Here is a 25797-nt window from a genome sequence, read left to right on the forward strand (position 1 = left end):
ACAGTAGCCTGAACTTTAACAAGTGCCGCTGCTATCACGTGTTGAAACAGAGCCAGATCCCTATCCAGAGACTGTATCCCTAGCAAAAGCTTGACCCAGAAACACACACCAACAACTACACAACCCTGGTACTGCACATCTCCAAGCCCTGATTAGAGCTGGGACCATCTCTTACATGGGGGTTTTAGTCTGGGGTGACAGCTTCTCAGACGACACCTGTCCTATGGCTTGAAATCACTTGATGAAATCAGAGCAAATCACACCAAAAAATAACAGCTTTCATAGAGAGGAAAGACCCACAGGAGCACTGTGAGGTGGAAGTTGACTCCTTTGTGGGCATTGAGGTCAAACCTCCTGGGAGTGACTGGAGATATGCCATGCCTGGGGCCAAATCCTTGCCACATGCCACCCCCATTGTCCCACTGTCCCCATTTCCCTATCCCTTCCCACTTGGACAGGTTCCTTGGTGACGAAGCAGCCCAGAGGGGCTGCTTTTCAGCAACCAAGGGCTGGGCTTGCCCCTGTGGCAAGGTTGAGCCCAGTCCAAGGGTGCAGGCAATGTGGTGGGAGACCCTTGCTGATTGCTGTTAGCATGGCTGAGCACAAGGCAGATATGTTGCTTCCTCCCTCATCATCTTGCTCTTCCCCTACATGCTGATTTTCTTTTATCGTATTTCCTTTTCTCAGCTAGACCTCTGACTCACAGCCCTTCCTGAAGACCACAGAGGAGCCTTGGCACTGCCTTCAGGGGTCAGGTCAAAACCATCCCTCACCACACCCACCCCTCCCAGCTAACAGCAAGTACGTGACGGGGCAAGATGCAGAGAAGTAATCAAACCGTGGTCTTCTCAGTGCTGCAGTGGCATCCTGTTCCCTTGGAGCAATAAGGGGCTGTGATGGCACTTAAGGTTTTTACCTTTTTTCCAGGGTTTTGTCTGTAGCCACCCAGCTCAGATGCTCAAGCTGCAACTAGCGATGCAGTCCTGTGCCCTCCCTTGTGTCACTTGCTAGCTAAAGAGCTCCTCTCTTGGCCCTGGGGCTTTTGATTTTCACTTTAAAATCACAGCACTGTCAGAAAAGCAAGAGCTCAAGCAACTTCACCAGAGCTAGAAAGTCAAAATTAATCATTTCAGGTGCAAGGCTGAGATATGAAATCTTCACACCCACAGATAAGGGTTCTTGTCAGATACCTCTCAGCCCAAAAGCCTGAATGTTGGGTGGGCTTTATGACATGCCCTGATGGCTTATGGCATGCATGCAGACATATTTCAAGAAGGAGCAGGGAGATGAAGCGTGAAAATGAAAACACTTTTAGTGACACTAAAAGAGAAGAAGAAACCTCTATTTCTTCCTTTCTTTGAAAGAAATGCTTGTGCTTTCCCAGAGGTAGTTATATGAGAGGATAACTAGAAAGGAAAATTAGAAAGGAAAACACACTGTGGAAAGGCATGTACCTGTTTGTGCACAAAATTTTAGGGCTATGTTCCCTTAATTAAACAAATCACCAAGAGAAGAGCTGCAGACATCTTTTGGGTGACCCATCTAGTAGGTGTGTCACTATTTATACAATTTGGCATGGAACAGCACAAAACCAAGCTGCTGTTCTGCGAGTGCCGTCTCAGGAAGTGTTCAGCAGTTAGAGTTGCTCACATCACGGTTTTGTCACCAGTACAGTAAAGCAGGGCATTTTTCTTTGTCCCAGCAACAGTAAAGCAATCAGTTCGGTTTTCTTCAAAAAGGAATCTTTTAGTCCCTTGTGCAATATGGATCACTTGGGAATCACTAAGTGGGGAGCTGTTGTGATAGAAAATTGGCCCCCTTTGTAGAAGAGGTAAATAAATAGTCAGTGTGGTATTTGCTCTTGCAGAACTGTCGGAGCAAACAGGAAACCCAGTGGCTTTGGGTAGAGCTGGTTTCCTCTTCGGATAGAAAATATATTCTTTTCAGTCCCAGTTTTTCTGCTTGTCTTAAAATAAGCAAGTGCATGCAAAAAGCAATTCTTATGGGATGTATTTTGATCTTGGAAAACACAACATTATCTGATTTAGTGCCTTTAGTGCCTTTAGCAGTGGAATTTATAATCAGGTAGTTCCATATTCATTAAATGTTGGTACTCTCAGAAAAGGTGAAAAGCTACTTTCTTCACCACCAGAAGAATTATTGCTCACTTGCACACCATTCCATAGGTTATTTCTTCTCAGCCACTGAAATAAAAACAAAATTCAGGCACCAAACTTGGAAGTGTTTTTCTGTTCTTTGACATCTCAGAGAAGGTATTTTACAGCCTCTGTAAGTCTTCTGGATGAATCTCTGGGCTGTGCTGAACCATAATCTGTCTTTGGCTCGTTTCTGACAACTTTGAAGGCAGAGCCAGCCTTCTAATCTTCCATGATACCATTTCTCCAGTTAAATGCTGCATTTGCTCCATGAGTTAATGTCTTCACTGGTGGGTTGACCATCTGCCATTTGTTCTCTTCTTTGATCTCTTCGCAGAAACACATGCCCAGTGAAGGGATCTAGGAAAGAATTTACCAACAGAGTTACTAGCAGGGTCATTGCTTTGATGTGAAGGAGGCAGAAGAGAGCAGACTGTTCTGGGAAGAGAGGCTGGGAAAATTTGCCACTTCTGAAATGAACTAAAACCACACTGGAGGCCTGTGGGGCAATAGCTTAGCTTGTGTCATGACCCCACAGTCATACTTGGATCTGATGATCAAAATGTTTTCACTCCTTATGCACTGACAGTGGTAGTAAAAATATGTCTAAAGACTGAATTCTCTGGTTGGCCATATCAAGGCTGATGGTAAGGAAAACTGGGGTGAAGAATTCTCCCACTGGTGATAATAAACAAATAAAAAAAAAAAAATCCTTGGCAACTGTATCTCAAGTACAGGCCCCACTTGTGAAGCTGACAAGAACACCCTTCTCCACTTCATTCTGTAGCTGAGCACCAAAGTTGTGAACTTACAGTGACTGGAAAACCACACAGCTTTTTAAAGAGTGACAAAATGAATGTAGCTGCAGGTTACACTCCCAACACCGTGGGGAGGAGAGGGAAGACTCTTAGCACTGTTGCTAAAGGGAGGAGGCTAGCTCCAGGTGGAGAGGTTTCCAACTGTGCCTCTTGCCTTTAGGTGTTGTCTGGCATTGACCTTCCAGGGGAGCTGCATGAAGTTCTCCAAGGACTTAGCTGCTAGTCATATTCACCAGGAGAAAATCCCTTCTCTTGACCTTGCTAAAACTAGATTAGATTCCCTTTGTAATGAAAAACCTAATGCCATTGGTATTGACATGCATTATATGCATGTCTTGCTGTTTAAGCAGGCTCTTAATTAAAAGTACAATAAAGCAAAAAGAAAGCTTCCTGCTGAAAAAACTTCTCACCTTTCGTACCACCTGGGCAAAGTCGCTGCTGTCTCTGGCAGGGAGCCCTATCAGAGGTCGGGTGCAAGATGCCAAGGAAGAGCCATGGCCCACAATGAGGATGACTCCTGGCAGACCAGAGAAAGCAAAGAAAAGTAGTTAGGGAGCTGCAGTACTGTCAAGTTACCTATCAGCTCTTTTAGGGTTGTTGATCTTGGCAGACCTCTTTGATAATGTGGCAGGGTGTATTGTGCTGGCCAGAAAAAGCCTGGTGTGTTGTAGGCATGCCAGCTAGCAATAGAAAGCATTTGCTAGGAGAAGAGGAAAAAAAAAGCTTTCCAGAAACGTATATTATCTTACGCTGAGCTACTTCCCAACGTAGAAAGATCAAGCAAAGAGTATATTTGTGCAATTTAGTACTCTACTAAATTTTAAATTTATTTTTAATTTTGCTTTTTCATTTCTGTTCCATAAATTGCAAGTATTTTGATTCAGTGTAGGCCAGGACAAAGACTAAGAGACTACCTTAAGCTCTGTGTAACACCAACAACTCATGTTTAAATGTTCTTCTGTTGGAAAATCTCTGCCTATTCCTGTTTCTGAAAGTGTCTGATGGAACATACAAAGATCTGAAACCTTTACCTTTGCTGGGGCAGGCAGTGATGATCTGTTTTATAACCGCAGAGCTTCTGCTTACGTATTCTTCATAACTTTCTGATGGCACCAAAGAAGAGAGTGGGAAGTTACCCCTGACAATAAAATCACAAATATATGTTAATCTAGATGATTATGGGGGCACTGTTAGCAGTACTGAATTACTACAACAGAGAAAAGGCACTTGGTTAAAAGGATATATAGGTTTACCTCCTGACTTGGCTGTCATATTGTTACCTCAGCTTGCATGGAGCATTAGCTTCCCCCACAGTAATTTCTATTAAATCTTATGGTTAAATCTCGTAGCTCATAAAGCACTAGATGCAGGGAAACCCATACTTTAATAAAACTTTTTGATTACAGTGGATATTACTTAAAGTAGGATTCATGTCTAAGGAAATATTGTGCTTTGAGCACTTCTGTTGGCAAGGACCACTGCCCAGGTGTGGACTGCAGACTTGCAGAGCAGCCCAGTTCTAGCAATCCTGACTGAGTCCAAATCAAAGTGAGACACTGATGGCGTGAATGCTTTAAAAATCACTCACCTCAGTGGTTGTCTCCTTAATAAACAAAGCAAAACAAAACAAAAATCAACAACAAATGAGGCATATCTGCATTAGCTGTACGAATGGGTAGTAAAGATTTCCACTCCCAGAGCTAAAAAAAAAGTGTTTCCAAGGACATTAATCATGATGTACCGCTCCTAAGTGTCTGAGCTTTTCTTCTGTGTTTTGTCTATTTTTTTCATGTAATCCTCTTAACCTGTCTTCTCTGGAAGGGGAGGCATTGACTGCTATGGCTGGCAAATATTGTTAGCCATATGTTGGGACACAATGCAGTGTGCTATTTTTTTTCCTACAAACAGCTTCCCCCCTCACCCTGATTTGATTGTGTCCTTATTCAGTGAATAGGCAGGAGAAAGATTTGATGAATATATTGTAGTAAGGTATGGTGTCACAGTGTACTTTTGCAGGTGAGTCCTTGATACATTGATTCAGCATAAACCACAGTAGAAAAGAGGTGGTAAAACCATGTGAAAAACTCATGATGGTTTGTTAATTGTAGCTAATTTTAATCCTGGCCAGATCGGAGAAGTCCAGATTGAAGTACTCAAAACTGGTCTGCCTTTTGGCAGGGCTGCATTTTTTTTTAAATGTGCTGTCCTGCTGATGCCTCAGTCCCTTCAGTATTAACCCTGTTATTAACCAGTCATTGTGCAGTAGAACTGAACATCCCCAGCACTGGCCTGAGTGGTTTCCAGACTAAATAGCAACAGGGGTGCTCAGCCCAGGCTAAGGTCTGGTTGGGACTGCTGTGTCCATCTGTGAGTGCTACAGTGCAAGATGAGGACCAACAGGAGAAAATCCAGAGGGGAGCAGTGAACAGGGATCCAGAAAGCACAGCCTACAAGAGAAGATAGGAACAGTACAGCTTGGAGGAAGAGGCTGAAGAAGGACATAATGATAGTCAGCAAAAGGCTGTCGTGAAGAGGAAAGGAAGGGTCTGTCCTCCATGCAAAGGATGAATAGGAAAGTAGTAAGTGGCTTACACTGTGACTGGCAGTCTTTAACAACTGGAATGGCAAAGGCAGAGTTTATCTTGCTTTGAGACAGGGAGTGTCTACCACCCCTCTGCTCCTGTTACAGCATGAGAGGAGAGAGAGGCAGTGTTAATCTCAACCAACCTTAGCTACCTACAACTCAAGCATCTGGACAGGTCAATGGGGACAAGTAAGCCCCTTCATGCCGTCTTAAGTGTTTGGCATAGGCTATCTAAGATGGAAAATCACTGTCTTGGGGGACCCTTTCTTTCTACCCACAAGAAGGCTCCTAGGTAAGCATCACAGTCTAGGCACCCAACTCAGACGTCTGCAAACATCAAGGTGATTTCTGAGCACACAACACATGGGCAGCGAATGTTTCAGCACCACTCACATTGCCTTTTAGTGGCACTGGAAACAGGAGAATTTGGGTTGGTCCACTGCTGATAGGGAATGATCAGGGACTTAACCTGGTTGAAGGTTGTCATTTGCAGTGGTAGAATACAGTAAAGTCGGTCCCTGAGACCTGAGGATTTTGAACCCTGCACGTGATGGGAAGAAACTGGCATCATATGTGCAAGTTCATAGCTCATCCTTCCTATTTTTTCCTGGACCTGAGTGATCTGTGAGGGGTCTGATCTCTGTAGTTTGCACTGCTTCAGAGCTTCCCCTCTGGATTTCCCACTGCTCTGCATTTGCACCCTTTTCTTTGTGGAAGTTTGAGAGAAGTGATTTTTTTATAAAAAAGTACTATAGAAAATAGTTGGTTGGTGGTAAAACACACCAGAAAGCACAATGACCCAAGAAAATTAAGGATCCTATTACTTCATGCAATTTCAAATGATGACAGTTTCTTGGCTGTAAGAACTGCATTAATACATGAGAAATTTCCTTTCCCCCTTTCTTGTATATGTGGGAAACCCCAGAGACACTCACTTTTATTAGCTGAGTAATTTCCTGGATCTGGCTGTGCACTGCCAACACAGAGCAGCCTGGCTTGTGAGCAAGATGAGGAGCTAGACTGAACTGGAGGCTTATCATTTCCTGCCCCGCTGTGGTTTTCTAGCACTCAGAAAAGGCATCACTCCCCACCACCATGAAGTTGTAAGGGCCCCCAAAAGTCCTTGCTGAGCATCGTAGCAATCTCTGAGCAACTTAAAACCACTCCCCTCCCTGACTGAATTTGGCACAAACATCCATTATAGTGAAATGCTACTACCCTGCCTCCACCCCAAACCAAAGGACAGCTGTCTGGTGTTTGCCTCGCCTCTCTCTCCCCAGACCCTGCGTGGCTCTGCCCTGGGCTGCACAGGGTGACCCCCACTTTCCCTTCCTCTTGTAGCTGTTGCTCCAGTGACACAAACCAGTGATGTTTCAGGTGTGGAGCTGTGCTCCCTGCCACCTCCCAGCCTGGGCTCATCCTCTGCAGCAGGGCAGACCTCTTGCTGCTGCCCAGCAGACTCTAAACAAAGGGCTTACTTGCCTTTTCTAAAGTCACATTTCTTCATTGCTGAAAAGCAGCATCTTATTTACCCATCAGGTTACTCTTCACATTTCTAAAGTGTGCTTTGCATGAGCCAAAGGTAAAAATGAAACTCCTGGTACCTGACACTAATGCCTATAATGCAGGTATATATAGGCAGTTCATGACGAGCCATGGGCCTGAGGTGGTGGATCTGATGGCAACACCAAAGCAGGGCTGGTTCCATCCACGAGTGTCAGATGTTTGTACATGTGCACCCCTGTGTGACATGTGTGCATGTTCCCAAGCTTATGTATGTGTCTCTGTGCCAGAGCAGTGAAGTTGTATTGGCACAAGACAGCTAATAGCATATCATATTTTAGGAACAGATCATGCAGACTTGAATTTGATCAGAATCACCCATTTTTTGCAGTGTTCATAATGGTTTATGACAAATAAAAATATGAAGAAATGCCTCAGGTAAAAAAAATACAAATTTAACAGCTAGATGTGGAGCAATTACCTGTAACTTATGTCTATTGTGTAAGAGGCCTCTGCCAGTTCTGTCACAGTCATGAAGTTTGGAATTACTCTGCTTGCTTCCCACTTAGTCCATTCAAACAATCCTGGTTCCACCCTGATTTTGACTTTTTGATCTAATTTAAGCCCTGCAAGAACAATAAATATTTAAGAAGACAAAGGTACACTTGAAGTGTTACATTCATGCTGTACATTCTACCTTGTTTGCTGTAATATTTTCGTTAGTGAAAAATAATTACTTATTGTCAAACAAAAGAGGAGTGAGCTGATTAAATGAAGCCAACATTATATTCATGTCTAAGTAATGTTAAGGCACTACGAATTCTTATATTAATATTGTTGTTGTTATTATTATTATTTCTGAAGCTTACTTGTGATGATCTGCAATGTACAGGAGAGAACAGAAGACAAGACCTCAGTAACGTTGCCATGAGCATAAACTTTAGACAGGAATTTTTTTAACAATTTTTACACAACATTTTGCTCAGTGGTCTTTGGTGAGGTAGTAATTGTCATACAGTGCTACAAATTGAATTGTTCCATGAAAACACATTATTTTGTTGATTATTCTTGAGAGGTTGCTTGGTAGCACTAGTTCCCAGAAGAAATGCACTCATATTGTCATTTTGATGTAAACACGGTAATGAGCTATGGATCCCTGAGAGACCTGTCAAAGGGGACTGGACAGGGAAAACTAAAAAAGGGAGAGGGAGGGGGAGAAGGATAAGGAAAGAGGTTCTGCAATATGAAGGAGCTAAAACAGTTTGGCTTCCAAAGGCAAATGCTTTCAGGGCAAACCTGTCTTCCCTGATTCACATACATATCCTTCAGAGCACCAGAAGCATTTGGGTTTTGGCTCAGAATATCTTCTGGAAGAGGTGGCAGTGTTGAGTTGGTGAGCAGCTACTAATGTTGAATTCAACCTGATGTGAAACACCTCTGTTTCATATAACATTAGATTCCATTTTAACTAGTGAGGACTAGAGTTAATGGGACAGTACTCTCCAGACCATACACATGGCAGCAGGTTTATTACTGCCTATATTACCAACTAGACAAAACCACCTTGTCTTCCTTACTTAATTACAACAATAAATAACCTCAAAATCATACATCTTCTTAATTACTCATCTCAGAGACTTCACAGAAGTTTAAGAAAGACATTTTCAGTGTGGCAAAACACCTGTCTGTTCTTGATACCTTACCCTGCAGTATGTGTTGAGCTGTCTGTATGCAGCGGAGGGCAGGTGACGAGTACACGTAGCTGATGGTCACTTCCTGGTCCAGCAGAGCTTCCCCTGGATGGGAACAGGCAAGTGAGTTTCTCTTTAACAGATCATGACAGACAAAAAAGTACTACAAAATACTTTCTGCAAAAACAACTTAGAGCTTTTCAGTTTCATTGACATGGGATACATTGACAGTCCCTTTCTATTCATTTTTTCCTACTATTGGCTGAATGAGCTCACTAAAATGCTCATTCTGGTGGCAAAAGCAAGTTTAAAATGGGTGTCAATAAGATAATTATGGAAGATTCACTCCAAATCTGCAAGGAGCAGTTAGGCATTTGTCTGTCTCCGTGTATCTGAATCATCACAGACAAGCATTTACATCAGACTTGCATTGTCACAGTCAGGCACACTTGTGCAGGGAGCAGAAACAACTTCGTCTGGTGAGTGAAATGACTCAGACTAACCTGTACCACCCAGCTGTCAGGCACCTGTGATGAGGTGACCACACTTTGCTGAGCACAAAGCTGGTTCCTCTGGCCAGGCTGTTTACTCCTCACTGCCCATTCCATGACAATTGTGCGAGACATTAGTCCCTTGCAGGCAGCAGCAGGACACAGGTAGTGTTGCAGCTTCTGTCTTTTAGCTTTCTTTGCCAGGAACTGGCAGAATGGGTCTCAAAGATGAGCAACCCGTCTTGCTCTCTATTTTACTATTTAACAAAACCTTGTAGAGGTTGCCTGTAGAAAAGGGTTACCACAACGAGTACTGCTAGGTAGTTTTTCTACTGCAAAGCCAATATGAGCAACATTTTGCAGATGATGAAAGCCTGCTTCTCAAGCCCTTACATTTGCAGTAGGATATTATCCAGCTTACCTATAAGCCTTGACTGGAAAATACCACAGCAAGATAAAGGAGGATCATATTCAAAATGCTTCATGCTGTCTTTCCGCTTTGGCAGAGTGGAAGGGAAGTTGAGATCTGCTCTGTAGTATTTTCCTGAAATGAGGTGTGAAATTTTGTCACAATACAAGGGAGACAGCAGCTGTATGCACAGGTGGCATTTTGTTATAATGGCTTCATTTCTTCTGAATGGCTGGATGGCTAGTTCTGAAAACTCAGCTCAGAGTGGCATCTTGATTGGCAAATGAAACAGGTCAAGGCCTGTTCTCTGGCCATGAGGACACACAATGAAGTGGGGCATCTGCCCAAGGAGCTAGTGTCTCTTCCCTCTACCTCAAATACCCATGCCGTCTGTCCACTGGGGATGGACTATGGTCTGTGCCCTCCTCAAACCTTGCCTGGAAACGGTGTGGGTGACAGGGAGCTGCCATCAGCTGAGACCACACCAAGGACACAGCTAATAACTGAGCAGTTTGGGGGATCATGGGGCAGTGCCTGACTCTGGTGCCTAGAGGGTTATTGTAGTAGCAGTACAGACATTGTCAGTGTCTCGCTGATGAAAAAAACCCCCTGTGACTGCTATTACCTTAAAGAGATCACATTTTAAGGTCATAACACTGGCTTGGGAAATCACCTGTCCTAACAAAATACCTCCTGTTTTGCAAGCTCTGAAGGAGCAAATAGGGTGGAACAGAGAGGGGACAGGAAATTGTGAGAATTTGGCTTTTCAACAGTCAAATAAAACAAAAATCCACTCCGTATTGATATTCTTTTACCATTGACAAAATGACAAACTCCAACATTTCCACAAAAGAAAAATGAAACCAATTAATTGAGTATGCAGCCAGAAGGTATCACCCTCATTATCTAGTGTGAATTTGGCACACTTAATACAGTAGATCTCCAGTATAGCAAAAGAGACTTTCAGCATAAAGCTCTTCCTTCTGATCTCACACCTGCTTGTCCCTTTCCTTCATCCTGACACATATTTCGCTATGCTGGGTCAGCCTTCTTCACCTCAAAACATACTTATTTTGAGAGAGAGGGCCAATAAATTAATCTTTTAATTTAAGTCAGTGCTGACATCTCATTTCCGCCGTGGTTTGCTCTTGCTCTTCTTCCCCAGGTTCGACTAGTGATGTACTGTGACTCTGATCAACTGACCACAATTCTGACTCAACCATGGAAAGGCGCAGGGGTCTGTCAACCACCACCTTGCATAATGAGTGGAAGAGATCTTATGTTTTGTACATCTGTCAGTAAGACACATATCTGTCAGTATCACAAGGGCTTTGCTTGTTCTGCAGAGGTTATCCAACATAAACATGAAGCACTTTTGGACATTATGAAATATGTTCATGTCAAAGCAGTATTGTACCTGACTTGCAATGTTACTCACTCTTTTGTGACAGTGTTTACATTTAGATGTAGGACACGGAATCTCTTGTACCCATTGCTGGGGTTAGTTGATTTTGGTTCTGATTTGCTAAGATCCTTCAATTATCTTACCATCTGGAGTCAAGCACTGTTGAAGCCAAGATTTGCCAAAGACCTGATCAACTCTTTCCCCGTGGCGCATCACCAGCACTCCTCTTCGCAGGGTGGCATTCTGAGACAGCTGTGTAAAAAGGGGGTTTTGATACAATATTATATATATGGAGAAGAGAAGGATCCAGGGAGACCTTATTGTAGCCTTTCAATACTTAAATGGGGCCTGTAAGAAAGATGGGGACAGACATTTTAGCAGAGACTGTTACTACAAGACAAGGCGTAATGGTTTTAAGCTAAAAGAGGAGAGATTCAGACCAGACATGAGGAAGAAATTGTTTACAATGAGGGTGGTGAAACACTGGCCCAGGTTGCCCAGAGAGGTGGTAGATGCCCCATCCCTGAAGACATTTCAGGCCAGTCTGGACAGGGCTCTGAGCAACCTGATCTAGTTGAAGATGTCCCTGCTCATGGCAGGGGGGTTGGACCAGATGACCTTTGAAGGTGCCTTCCAACCCAAACTGTTCTATGATTCTATGATGACCTGCATGAAAAGTCTGGATTCCTGGATGCTGCCTGATGAAGGAAGCACAGAGAAGGAGAGAGAGAAGCTGCTATAATAGATGCCTATTTTTAAGACTATAGTAAGCCTGACTGGCTCTGCACTGAAGGCAAAGAGATCCCTGACCTTCATGGGCCACAGATCAAGTTTTAACTCTGTTTTTACACTAGTGAAAGGTAGTGCTGACAACAGATCTTTTAATTTCAGTGTGGGAAGAAATTATAATTTAAGGTACATCATATGGTTGGTATAAACAAAAGACTGAAACTAGCTAAGATTCAAGTGGTAATGCTCCTTTCTACACCAGGACTTACACCAAGATTGTTCTTAATTTCCTGATGAAAACACTACTTTTACACTTTTCATAACTCTGTGGCCAAATCAACAGTGAATGCAGATCTGTTCTGAGGCCACTTTTTTACTCTGACTGTGTGGAATTACAAATGAGTTCTAAGCAGTTTGAGGTTAGCATACAATGCACATTAAATACAGATGAGAAGATAAAGAGGAACAGGTCAAAGGCTTTAAAATTTTTTCAACAGTAACTCATCACAGCATTACTGCTGCAGCACTGAGGTTAGTGATGTCTATCTGCAGCAGCAGAGAAGGAAATTCTTAAGAAGTGGCATGAGATTTATAGTCATGTATTCTTCTAAACACTGTTGCATTTCTGCCATGAAACACGAATCAACTACCACAAGATTGGGGTTTAAAACTAAGGTTTTGTGGTCTTGCTTTTCTGCTTTGGAGGAACACAGAGGCTGGGGAAACTCCTAGACTGGAGACGTGCACATCTGCAAAACATGTTCCTTGGGCCACGTGGTGACTCTGCCACAGATCTGAGTTAGATAAGAGAGGCCAAGAGCAACCAAGAGCTGGTGGAAGGACGTGTGACTCATGCAGAAGTTTCTGTCTTACAGTAGTATAAACAGCATCCTCGTAGGGCCCAGGATGGAAGTTCCCTCAGGGTGTCCTCAAGTTTATCTAATGCTAACACAAATGAACCTGGGGTTATCCCCCAGCACAATGAGAAGAAAGGCCATGGGGCCAGCAAACCCAAAGGGATTTCTGCAGCATGTCAGTGTGCCAGAAAGGACCATCTTGGCATCCCTGACAGAGCCAATATGGCAGTGCAAGTGCAAACGTGCTGCAGGTAGAAAACCAGAGTCTTTATTTGTTTTGTTCTTCCTAACAAGAGGCCAGTGGAAAACCTGAGAAAAAAATTGTACATGTTGATTTTGAAACTGGGACAAAAATAAATGTAATCCCGCCAGTGCTGCCAACCTTTACAGCTATGTGTTCTCTTGCTGCAGTTCTATGCAGTTATTTGCATTGGCTACGTATCTAAATATACAAGAGAAGATGAAACATTTAAGTGTTCTAAGATCTGGGACCATGTAAACCACCAAGGTGACATCCACAGAACCTGAACATAAAATAACAATGAACAATGAATCTAATTCTGCTCGTTACTCTGCTGTGAACCTATATAAAAGTCAGTGGAAGTTGTTCCTGCATTTCGCTTGTTAGACTTGTTGCCATACCTTTGAACGGCTTGCCCAGTAAGGCTGTGCACAGAGAAACCTGAGCAAAGAACTTGTATGTTGTTTTATTATGACAGGAACAAAAGTTTTATGAAAGAAGGAAAGAGTAATACACATCAAATACACTATATTATATTTATGAGACATTATACTATATAGTATGAGTGTATGAGTATGTGTGTGCATATATATATCTTGAAGGATTGGACTAGATGATCCTTCAAGGTTCCTTTCAATCCTTAACATTCTGTGATTCTGTGATTCTATGTGCATTCCAACATAACATGAAAATGTGAGGGGGAAAGGAAGATACTATTAAATTTACTAAATACTTTTAATTAATAGTACACTTGTAAAAGCACATAACAAAGATAAGAAATTGAAAAAAAACCCAATTACCTGAACAGAAAGTACATTGGTTACATTCCTTGAGGTACTAGGGTTATGGACTTCTCCATTCAGCTTTACATTAGGTTCATTTTCAGTTTGGGTGAAGAATCTCGAAGCTGTTACAAAAACATATTCCCTGTAGAAAAAGTAGAAGCAACATGCATACACAAAAACATATGTGTGCACACACAAATAAAAGGGGTTTTTAAGTCATGTTTTTGTCTGCAGACACATATAAGTCAGGATTCATGTTCCATTTGATATTTTTTGCACACTAGCAATACACTTCACTTTGGGTTTGATTTAGAATCTTCCCAGTAAAAATGAGGCTAAAATGTTAATAATACAAACTGATTGCATATACTGGGTGTAGCCCTGCTAAAGTGTGTTCTTCAAACAGGAAATACTACCTGGTTGCCCCCTCTCTGTCTCTGAGGACTCAGCAAGAAGTGCACCTACACCTCCCTGCTTAGAAAAAGCAGCTCTAATCTACAAGTAGCATCAGGCACGCTGGCAGCTGCAGAGCAAAGTGCAGGAAGCCAGGGAGATGCCTGCTGATACAGGGTAAATCAACAAGAAAAGGGTGGGCTCAAGGTGGTGGAGTAACCTTTGTGTGGTTTTGAGTTAGCTTTGCCAGCACTTAAGAGAAAAAAAAAAGAAGCAAGCAGTGAGCCAGGTTGAAGGCTCGGCCTGCCTGGCAGAATGTGGTCTTTTAAAATTCATTAGGCTGTTCAGGTTGTTCAAGAGCAAACAGCGGTCATCCCTTCAGCAGGATGAACTAATGAACTCTGGGTGTCTATGAGTGTGTGTACTATGTGTTTTCTTCCAGGAATCTCAGCAGCCAACCCAGACCCTTGAGGCCCCTCTCTCCTCTGCCCACGCCACCTCCAGCTCCTGTCTGACAGCCCACAGCTTATGGTGAGGAGGAACGCTGACACAGCTCCCCAGCAGGAAAAGCGGATGCCATAAAGCAACACTCATGAAACCCCAGCCTACCTGTGTCTAACCCACGTGTCTGACTCGCTGGCCCTCTCAGTGTAGTTTTCAGGAAGGAAACCCCTGCAGCCGGTCCGATGCGAGGTCCCTATCACCCAGCCTTCGCTCACGTCAGACTGCTGCGTCGGGTCAACGTAGATGAAGTCTCCAGTGTTGATCATGAGTTCGTCAATGTTCTGGGGCTTGTACTGGAAGAGGGCCCTCAGCGTCTGGGGGACACAGGCAGTGGGGTCAGACTGCTGCCCAGAGCCCACTGCTGCACATACTGCAGTGGTTTATGTGATTTGCCATCCCTGAAGACATCCAAGGCCAGGCTGGATGGGGCTCTGGACAACCTGATCTAGTTGAAGATGTCCCTGCTCATGGCAGAGGGGTTGGACTAGATGGCCTTTGAAGGTCCCTTCCAAGCCAAACTATTCTATGATTTGATGATTCTATGATTTTATGATTCTATGCTTGTTCAGCTCTCTACTGGACACTGTGACTGGTACTGTTTTCCACTCTGCATCCTGCTCTTTAATGGCGCTTCAGCAGAGAAAAAGGAAGACATTACTGCATTTGCATTACGTATAAAAATAGGCACTTGCTTTTCATGAAAATACTTTTTCTCCTGTAACTAGTACAGACTTGTTTGAAACCAAACATGGCAAAAGCATTATCAGCTGTTTTGGTGATTACTTGCGGCTTTCCTGAGTACGACCAAAATCCAACATGAGGCTTGTGGCAAAGCGATATACTGATCTGACTAAAAAATCTGGATCATTCCATAATTCATTTTTGGAAATAAGAACTGGAAAAATGTTGACTGGTTACTAAGAGTCTGTTAAGTAGAAAATCATCAGCGAGAACTGTGCTCTGCTCACTGATATTTTAATCTGTGCATTTTTCCTCATGGCTGGAACAATCAAGAAAACTAATCTTGCTAAATGGAATATTACTGCAAAGCTATGATCTGACAAATCCTAGTAAATATTCAAGGATCTTAATTTTCTGTCTCTTTTAGTTTCTCATATCATGGTAAGATTATTTTTTTCTGCTGGAGTTTGGAATTAGACCTTGCTGACACACAGGTCAAGCAGCCTACCATAAAAGTATCTTGTACTGATTCGAGTACAGTTTTTGAACCCAAAGAGATACTTGAAACAGCCATGCTTTCTGAAATACTGTATTGTGCATGCACTGATTTTCTTCATAAAAAAAAAAAAGACAAGATGACTGTAGCAAAGAGTCTGACAGTGGACTCAGGAAATTAAATATATCTGATGACAGTACCTGGTAATGCACAAAACGCATGTCCCGTGAGTAGAGAGCAGCTACCCACTGGCAGGCCTCCCCTGGGTTAATGCATTTGGCCAATTGTTCCAAAGTCTTCTGATGGTGAGGATAAAACTTGTGAGCCAAGGTAAGATGGAGCTGTTTTAGGCAGGGTTTCACATGGCAATCTAGGAATGAAACAATCATTCACAACATAGAAACAAAGATAATTTAAAGCTGTTCTTGTCTTATGCTATGCTACATGCATTGCATGATGCAGGAAATATAGTAATTATTAGTAGAGTAGATCATAGTTTTGCTGAAAAATGGTTTCACAGAATGTCACGGTTTTACTCATGCAAAAATAATGCACAAATCTGGACTGGATTTGCTCTCTGGCTTCAGCTGGCAGAAAAAAATGAACAAGGTTTCAATTCCTCTCCCAGTCTGAGATGTATTCATCTAATTTCTCCCAGATGAAGCTATGCTGGGGCTGTGTCCCTTCAGTCTCCACTGGTGATACAGTATCCCTTGGATGTCACTGGAGTGGGGATTAAGACCTATTTCTCAGGGATACAGCTGGACCATCAGTCTGGGCCATAACACCATGGGGATGGAGGTCTGGGAACAGGGACTATTATATCCCTGCCGATCTTGGATATCCCAATCAATGGCATATGAAGTTACACAGACAACCATTTCAGCTTCTAGACAAAAGCACTGTGTCTTCAAAGTCTAAAACATGCTCCCCTAGCCATGCTATTTTCAAATCTGTAGGAGGAAAGCGTGCTTGCTGACAGTAAAACACCAACTAAGCTTCCCTGGAGACACAGGAGAAGTTTTCAGTATCATGCCTAAACATTTATGCTATGACCCACCCATCTTTCTTCTGGTGTTGGTCCTACCTGCCAGGGCCGAAGCCTCTGATGAGAATGCCAGAGCAAACTCTTTGAGGATATTTGCATGGCTCTCACCAATGAAGAAGCCCAGGTAGCTGCTGGATGAATGTAGTAATAGAGAAATGGATGGAGGAAAGCACTGTGAAAAGCTGTCACCGACTCGCTTTAAGGCATCATACAATATTTCCACTTTCTGGTCTTCACACTGAAAGAAAACAGAGGAGGAGCAGGCTTTACCCACTGGCTCAACAGCTAGTATCATATCCTGTGTTATACAGGAGTACCAGAAAACACTGTGGACATTAGACTTCCTGAGAAAGAAAACACACCCACGAACTTCCCTGAAACTCCTGGTATTAAAAACAGTAATACTGGGCAGTTTGATCAGCTCAGTATCCTGGTGCTATAACAGGAGATGGAGCCTTCTATCAGGAGGTGTATCTAGCCTGCATAGGAAAGATCCAAAAGATTTTGCCATCTGACAGGTGAGTAGAACCTGTGTGAAATGAGGCAGGGATCATGGTTTCCTTCTTCAATTCAAGCAAGAATTTTGTTATTGTTATCCTACAGTCCTTAGTTGAAATGGCTTCTGCTAAAACTTCAAGATCTCAGATGCTGAGCAACATACCTAGCAAAATTCACAAGGCATCTTTGTCATTATGATCCTTGATGCTCTAACCACAGCAAATTAAGGGATCGTACAGAGCCATGCTGCCAGAAAAAAAAAAAAAAAAAAAAAAGGCAATTAAGCAATTTAAGAAGTGAAGAGACAAAGACAGAATTTGTGCCATCTAGCCAAAGACAGGAACACAAATGATGCTCCATTTCTGTGCTGCTTTGTTCTCCTCTGCAGGGTTATTTGCTCTGTTTAGCCTTTACACTGGGTCAATCTGCTGAAGGGGAAGAGCAGAAGAGAGAAAAAAGCTCCTCCTGCTTAGACCATCTTTCTCTCTGGATCATGTCTCAGGCCACAGGGAGGAGTGATGCACCAAAGAGACCCTGGGCAGACTGGGCTGTGGGGGGACGGGGACGTGGGATCCTGCACCACGACTGCCCTGCAGCGGGCTCCTCTGGGCCTGATGAGTTTGAGAGCTGCAAAAGACCTGGGGGGTCAGGAAACAGGAGAGGGCTGGGTGGGGAGGAGGAGGTGGGAGCCAGGTTGATGTGTCTTGCTTTCTGCCTGTGAGGTAGCCAGGTCAGCCAAGGAGCAGAGAACAGCACTGAAGGATGCATTTATCCCTAGAAATATGCTACGTGAAACGGGGCTGATACGCACAAGGTGAGGGTTGCAATTCAGTTGTCTCTTCCACGGGCAGGCCTTTAAAACTGACACCTTTCAAAAGCATATTTGTTATTAGTTAATGATTTTTGTTTTCTATAACTGCAATTAATGGCCACAGGGTGCTATGCAATATTTTGCAACAAAATACTCATTTTCACTGTCTATACTTAGTGGCATGATTTAGCACAAAAGCATGATTAACAGCAAAATTTCTGTCCAGCTGCTCTAGCTCATGCCTGTTTCAGTGCCATCTCAGCTGCAGCTGATGTTCATGTTCTGCACCATCAACATACAAAAACTGGACTTCAGGTGGCCGTAGAGTTTTTCCAGAGCAATGACTCCTTGATGGTCTTTGCTGATACTGGCACATTCACCTATGCAGGAAAAGGAGCTCAGTTGGGAAGTTCTCTAGACAGTTAGTGAGCATTCAGAAGGCTACCTAGGAGGACAGCAGCATCTCTAGAACCAGAAAACAGCCCACCAGGAGTCCAGCTCAGGAGCCTAACTTCCATGTTAAATTACTGACAAAGATAATCAGTTGCATTGCTGTACTCCAGTCTGGCTCCCCTTGCTCCTTGCATCCCTGTGTGTTCTGCTTCTCTCTTATTTACAACATCCAAGCTTCAATAGAAGGGGTGAAGACTGGGACACACCACCATAGCAGTGACCTTCTGACTGGGGCTCTCTGGAGAAGGCAGGGGTTTCCCTGAGTTTCCTGTAGGCACCATACCATAGTTATCTACACCCTTTGATAATGTTGTCACCATCAGAGCTGGCTGAAGGCAGCCACTGCTGCCCTGGCCATGGAAGTTCAACATCCTAGATCAGTGCAGCAATGGGCATGATCTCTGAAGCCTGCCGACATCTGCATATGGGGAGCAGTGCTTTCTGCTGGCAGGTTCATGTGCAGCCTGGACTGATGTTGCTGTAGAGAAATGCTAAACACGTGTCACTCAGCTGCCCTGAAGTATCCTGCTGGCTTCAGCATCCAATTTTTAGGTATGCCAAGGCCTAAGGAGGGTAGCTAAAGTGGATGATGGGAAGAAAGCCCCTAGTGCTTACACAGGGGCTGAACACTCAAATATTAAGAAAACATGCCTGGACCTAGGTCATGCCAGTTTGATCACCAAGAAGAAGTTCTGGGATAAGACAATTGCAGGTGGCACAGTTTCACCAGCAGTTGATATTAGACCCTTGCACATTTTTTGTGCCTTACCGTAAAGAAATCGCAGAGAGTGACATGCGGAAAAACCTCATGGGCTCTGTTTTTCCCACACTGGCGCTTGCTCTCCTTCCAAAATTCTTCCAGGTAGTTATGCAAACGGCCGGTTGGACATAAGTAAAGAGCATACTCCTGAGGGATTGGGTCTTCCAAAGAGGGATCATTGCAGTGGGAGTGCAACCTGAAATGAAGAGCATATCACAGAGAGTGTGTGCACCACTTACTCTTGTTTCCTGTGCTGAAGGCATCCATAGTAGAGACCAGAAAAAGGAAATACAAGGTGGTTATTTTCTTAGAAGTGAAAAGTTAAAATAGAAATTCCTTAGAAATTTTCTCTCTGAAGTGCTAATGGAGAATGGTTTTATTTTTTCTGCTTATTTTTTGTGTGCTTTACATTTATATGCACCTTTCAATGTCTGAAAATGAAAAACAACAAAAAGAATTTTGGGTTTTTTTGGGGGGGTGTTATTTTTTCCCCTTTTCCATGACTGGAAAATAGAAGAATGGAAGCAGAAAAAGAAGCAATGGGTAGAAAATGTTGAAGAATGACAAAATGAAAACTAACTGAAGATTTTAAAAAATGCTCAAAAAGAGCTAGCCTTTTAATTCCGCCCTAATAAAAGCAAACAAGACAAATCAGAAAATGTACAAGCAAAGATCAGGAGCTCGTATCTCATGTGATTGTGTCCTTCACCTTGTTCTTCATGTACTGTATGTTTGGCTTTGCAGCTGTGGGATTGGGAGTGATTGCTGGAAACCGTGGTAGTACCCCTGACTATTGGGGAAGAACATGCCATTCTCAAATGGCTTTTCACATACATAGAAAAAAAAGAAAAAAGCAATCAAACCAATTAAAATTAAAAAAAGTCAAGAACAACAAAAACCAGAAGTGCAAGGAAAGACTGGATTTAATTTGAAGGTGTATTAAAACAAAAGAATCAATTATCAGCATATTAATAACATATGAATATTCTATAGTCCTCGTACAGCGGAACAAACTTTCTAGGGATCAAGAATGCCCTTCAGCCATTGCCATTTAACCCCATGTTTTTACTGTACGGATTTGTAACTGCAACTGCGGATTTACAAATATTTTCCCTGTTTCCTTCTTCCTTTTCTTTGGGATAAAGAGTCCAAGTTTCCCCCTTGGATCCTGTGCCCATTGCCCACAGGTGCATACCATGAGGTGTGAGGGCATTTGCCCCATGGGTGTCTCCTAGAGCCTTCCCAGATGTACCCCAGTGCATGCCCACAATGCTGGCTCAGAACGCAGGAGCCCTTTGCACAGGCAGTGAGAAGACCTTGGCAGCCACAGCCACAAATAAGCAGCACAAATAAGCTTAAAACTGAGAAGAGTCTGCCCCGAGCAGCCAGTCCCATGAACTGACTAACATAACTGTGGTAAAAGTAGATGCTTCTGCCCAAGACTCTCCTTTCCTTGCCAGTTTTTTTTAATTTACTCTGGACCTTCTGGAAATAACCTCGTTTCCAATAATAACTACAAATATGATTATTTATTTCTCTGCATGAACCAAAATAAACAAATAAATAAAAGAACTCAGATACAGGGGTTTTGTTTGGCATCTAACTTCAAATTCAGTGACAGAATCAGCATATGAACAAGGATTTTTAGCCAGATTTAATGCCAAAGCATTCTTTGAAAATCACAGGTACTTACCATTTTGTAGCATCTTCTATTGTCTTTTGTCCAGTAGCAGCCAAAGCTTTTTGCCTACAAAAACCAAAACAAACCAAGCCAAAATGGATTAATCAGAATAACAGAAAGAAAACTCCTAGAAAGTAAAGAATGGACATGCTGTGGTCATCAAGTCTATTTTCCAGCACAGAAAAGACCTTTAACAATGAGGTTATTCCTGGGAAATATTAACTTTCTTGAAGTTTTTTCCACTGTAAGTCTTCAGTTCCTTGAAGACTGGTAACCTGTCCTCCACACAGGATATAATCTTTTGTGTTCTGGAGATGCTTCCTTAGCAGACCTATTGACTATATGGATTTCCTTAAGGCTGGGGAAACCATCCATCCACACACTGTAAGAGCAGGGTTTGCTCTGTACATAGGATACTGTTCTGGTTCAAGATATCAGGCCCAAGCCCCTACATATAAACAAAACAAAACATACTTATATTGGTGTTTGAAAATCTGGACTGAGGATCTCCCATAGGCCAGCAGAGAATGAGACCTAAGCCATCATTTCAGTGCAAGATGAGGGACAGTATCTCATCTTTTTCTCTCTTAAAGAAACTGTCATTTTCTGGGATTGGATTTGATTCACATTTCCTCTTTTCACTAGAGCTTTCAAAATTCCAACTATGTACTTCACATGGATAAGTCTTTGTGACTAAATGCTAGGTGATGTGTGAAGGATTCCAGTGGTTAAGTAGCATTTGCACCCATGCACCCAATTTCCAGCCCTGTAACACACCTACAACCTTCTCAGAAGAGACATGAAGGGGAAATAGAGACATAGAGGAAAACCTGCTGAATTACTTGGCATCTGCTCATCTCTTTCCTTCTCTCATGAGACCATCCTTTCTAGCCACTGGGTCCTGAGGGCATTGATTCATTTAGTCTCATCACATTTTTATCCTCCATTCATCCATCCACCTCTGTGACACCTGTGCATGCACCTGCAGTGCAATGAGTGCATTAAGCAGCAGGACTCAGATTCAACCTTGGTGTTTCCTTCTGGACCTTGTCTTCTCTCTAGTGCAAAAACTACACGTGGGCTTGTTAAAAACTTTTAAATGTACTTATGTGTTTAGGCAACCATGGCTGGCTCTTTAGTGGAGGTTCATCGTGGATGAGGGTTAACATGAGATTTTGCACTCAAGCTTTACCTTCTAACTTTCTTCTCCATCAACTGCCATAACCAAATCAATGCAAAGTGATGAGCTAGCTGGTCTAAAACTAGCCTGTGTCCTCTGTGACTGAACACTGCACAATTTCTTTCCACATCTCTGTTGACTCCCCCTCCTCCATCACATCAAACATGAACGATCCATGTTCTTGTCATTCTCCCCATGCAGCCCTTCTTGCTATATCCTGTTGAAGTGTCAGTGCCTGTTGCTGCTCTGTCAGTGACACAAGACTTCGTCAACCACTCCTTACAGCTCAAAGTAAGTGTTTCACCACTTTGTGCTGCACTGCTCCTCCCACTCCGAGAGAAGCTCTGTGCAAACAGCCCTGAAGCCAAATGGAGCTTGACTTCAGCTTTTCTTTACCACAGGGTCTGCAAAATTGTAAATGTAATAAGACAAGCAAGACTTGAGACAATAGACTGTCATGCTGCTCAGTACTATGTCCTTGCTCCCTTGGGCTCCTCTCTGTGCCTGTTTCCACCTTTTATCTCATCATATATGTTGGCCATAGGATGCTTTCCAGTGGGGTTTGTAGAGTTGAGTCAGGAGAACATTAGGCTGTGATTAGACACCCTATGCTTCCAAGATGAGCAGTGAAGATTGAAAGATAATGCATAGTGCATTATTTAGTGCATACAAATTTCTCTCAGATAGACGGTCAGAATAAACCATTGAAAATGTGCATTAAAAATAGTGTCTTTACAGTAAGAATAAACTGGCTCTTCCCTAAAGCAGAAGCTGCTAACACAGTTCAGTTCTGTGTAAGCACCAGAGGAGGCCCATTTTATTGATCTGATGCTAGGCTTGATCTTCACACATTTGTTTTTTGTTCTTTGGGGAAATGCTGCTTTGGCATGCTGGTTCTGCATTGTGAAAGATTTTGTAGATATTTCCACCCAGCCTTATTTTTCTCAGGCCAGGACATCTCGAAAGAACAACTTTTCAATACTTTCATTTATGGTTCAATCCAGGAACTACAGAGACAGCTGAAAGATTTTATAAATACGAAATCAAAATTTTGAAGGTCTTCAAGTCAATAAAAGCAAATAAATTAAAAAATGAAGTGCTTTTGAGCATTTTGTAATTTTATGTCAGTTTGCATAGTATTTCTGCCACTGCTGCTTGATTTTGGCTTGGGAAGCAAAAAGCCATCTCAGCAACTGCAGGAAGTGTTTCAAAGGGAATTTGAAAAATATCACATAGAGGACAAAAAATTTGAAAACTGCTGTTACTTTGGGGTGGCAAAACTTATAGTATTACAAGAGAAATGATGAGCCAGGTTTTCAGCTGCACAGCTACAATTCCACTGTGCATAACTGGGAACAAGGGACCCCTGGTTTCCTTCTAAGCTGTGCCCATAGTGTTTAAAGTTGACCCGCTAAACACAGCTGTTCCTGAAAAAGCACCACAGCATTTATGAATGGAGGCTTTTCAACTTGCTTAACTTTCAGTCAAAAGGGAGACATGGTGCTCTCCTTTCTAAAACATTTTTATGAGGGATTCTTTGGCATTAGAAATAGTTTTGTTTTGTTTTGTTTTTTAATGAAATGTCCATACTCGCCCTTCAGAAGTTGGAAAATCCTCCCCAGAATTTCACTGTCCAACCAGAGGGGTCTCTGGGGGAGGAGTGACCACCACTTTTTTGTTAACTTGGTTAGCTGCCACCAGTTAATTTCCCATCCATTGGGTTCGCCAAGAATAGCTCCTCATTTTTTACAATTACATTTTCCAGGTAGGACATGATTTTGAACAAGGTCATGACTCAAGAAAGGAAGAAAAATTGACAGATTTATGTGTCCTCTTGTTAAGGAAAGCTTACTCTTTTAAAACAGTTTCCAGTGACAAGATCCAGCAGGAGATCTTTGCCAGGCCTGAAAAAACTTTGAACAGAAGAACAGAATCCACATTTAACTCCCTCGTAACAGTGATAAGCAGGAAAAATGATAGAGGGTATATCTCAAGAGCAAACTGTGGACATCAACGTCTTAACTCATTGCAAAGATTCTCAACCTGAAGACGTGGAAAGGCATGTCTTCAGATACACACAGTATTTACAAAAATAGATACAGAGGAGGTTACTTTTGTATTATGATCAATAGACAATGCTCTACAAGAAATCCAAAGCAGGACAAGTCTGACCCCTATATAGGGACATTACCCCCAGGGAGCAGCATGCCCTCTTGATGAAAACAGCAAACTGCCTACTGTCAGGAACTTATGAGAAATACCTCTTTTAACTTAAATACCTCTCACTGTGTGAAGGCAGCCAAACACATTACTCACGCGATATGAGCCGGGAATCCTTTGGCAAGGAGAGACTCGAGGAGTGAGGAGGTGCTTTTGCTCCTGTGCTTGTTGGAGACCTTTGCGTACAGCTGAGTCTCAGCTACCGCCATCTCCTCCGCTCTTCTCCTGACCCTGTGCTGAGTGCTGACAGAAATTTGGAGGTGGGAGGAGAGTGTGAGGGAGGGGGGGAGTGAGAAAATGAGACACAGAGAGAAAGAGAATGAGGCAGCTAGAGCAAAAAAAACCCCTAACCTCTTGTGATCTTTTCTGACAAAAGCTGACATCCTGTTTTCGTAGCATCTGTATCTCTGAATTTTTGTTTTAGGGTAGTTAAAAAACCAAAAGCTATCAGCGGGCTTTTCTCATCCACCAGGATGAGAACAAGATTACCAGTCCAAACATAAAAACCACAGTCAAGGTAGACTTGCTGAAGGGTCTGAGATGGGATCTTTTAGTCTCTCATTTTAAATTGTCTTCAGAAAGCTGAGAAATCCACCTGAGCTGCTACTGCAGTGAAGAGGAGGTGAGCGGGGATGTCCTGCAGCATGTAAGAAGTCAGTCTGTAAGCCAATTATTTACATTTGGGCTCAATTTTTACATCCTCCCATCCCTATCATGCATCACTCCTGCTCTGGTCTTCTCAGCCAAAGGTGATGAGCTGGCCATCTATGCGAGGTCAAACTCAATGTCCCATCCAGCCCCCTGCAGTTGGGCTTGGAGCAGCTCAGGGTGGCATCAGGGAGAAACCTGTCCTTTCTGGTGGTGCCAGTTCCACCACAGGAGCCTTTGTAGAGCTGCACTGGCTGGTTCCCAGGGTTTCCAGTGTGGGCAGAGTAGGTGAAATGGTTGAAGAAAATTTTCTTTGTCCTGGGCTGCCCTCATTGAAGGTACCTGGAGAGGACAGGACATCTCACCCCATGGACTGAAAGGGTCACATGAGCTCCAGGTCCCCTGAAATGAGCTGTCACTTTCCACCCCTCGGCTGAAGTTTCCCTTGGGGCACCTGGCCAGTTTGGGCTGCTTCTCCAACCATTTTTCTCTGAAGTGCAGTGGGGAGAAAATCAGAGTGCTGTGAGAAACTCAAGAAGTACAGCTTTCTTTCTACATCTTTGTCTGCTTGCTTGTTTGTTTGTTTTTAAATTTCCCCCTGTGTTTTCCACTTCCAGGGAAGGCTGCTGAAAGAGTGGGATAAGAGACGACAAAGAACTCTCGATGTCATGGCCTAGATGTGAACAATTAACAGGATCATGATGTAGCATCCTTTCCTATAGAAGTGCCACTTTCCATTGTGCACAGCAAAGGGA

The 25797-nt window shown here is 43.0% G+C and overlaps 1 protein-coding gene across 1 annotated transcript; it reads right to left on the bottom strand.

The window, feature by feature from the left end:
- Nucleotides 1–1232: 1232 nt before the first annotated feature.
- On the bottom strand, nt 1233–24603 carry UBASH3A (ubiquitin associated and SH3 domain containing A; the record flags this gene model as incomplete). Its single annotated transcript, XM_082076324.1, has 14 exons — nt 1233–2516; nt 3385–3491; nt 4006–4112; nt 7543–7687; nt 8765–8857; nt 9665–9787; nt 11201–11309; nt 13685–13811; nt 14672–14880; nt 15944–16113; nt 16831–17029; nt 19323–19509; nt 21007–21060; nt 24491–24603. 14 exons carry the CDS (start codon nt 24601–24603, stop codon nt 2379–2381), a joined length of 1881 nt encoding a protein of 626 aa, XP_081932450.1. The 3' UTR covers nt 1233–2378.
- Nucleotides 24604–25797: the final 1194 nt, after the last annotated feature.

Source organism: Streptopelia decaocto (genome assembly GCF_964273445.1).
Source record: "Streptopelia decaocto genome assembly, chromosome: 1".
Lineage (NCBI taxonomy): Eukaryota > Metazoa > Chordata > Aves > Columbiformes > Columbidae > Streptopelia > Streptopelia decaocto.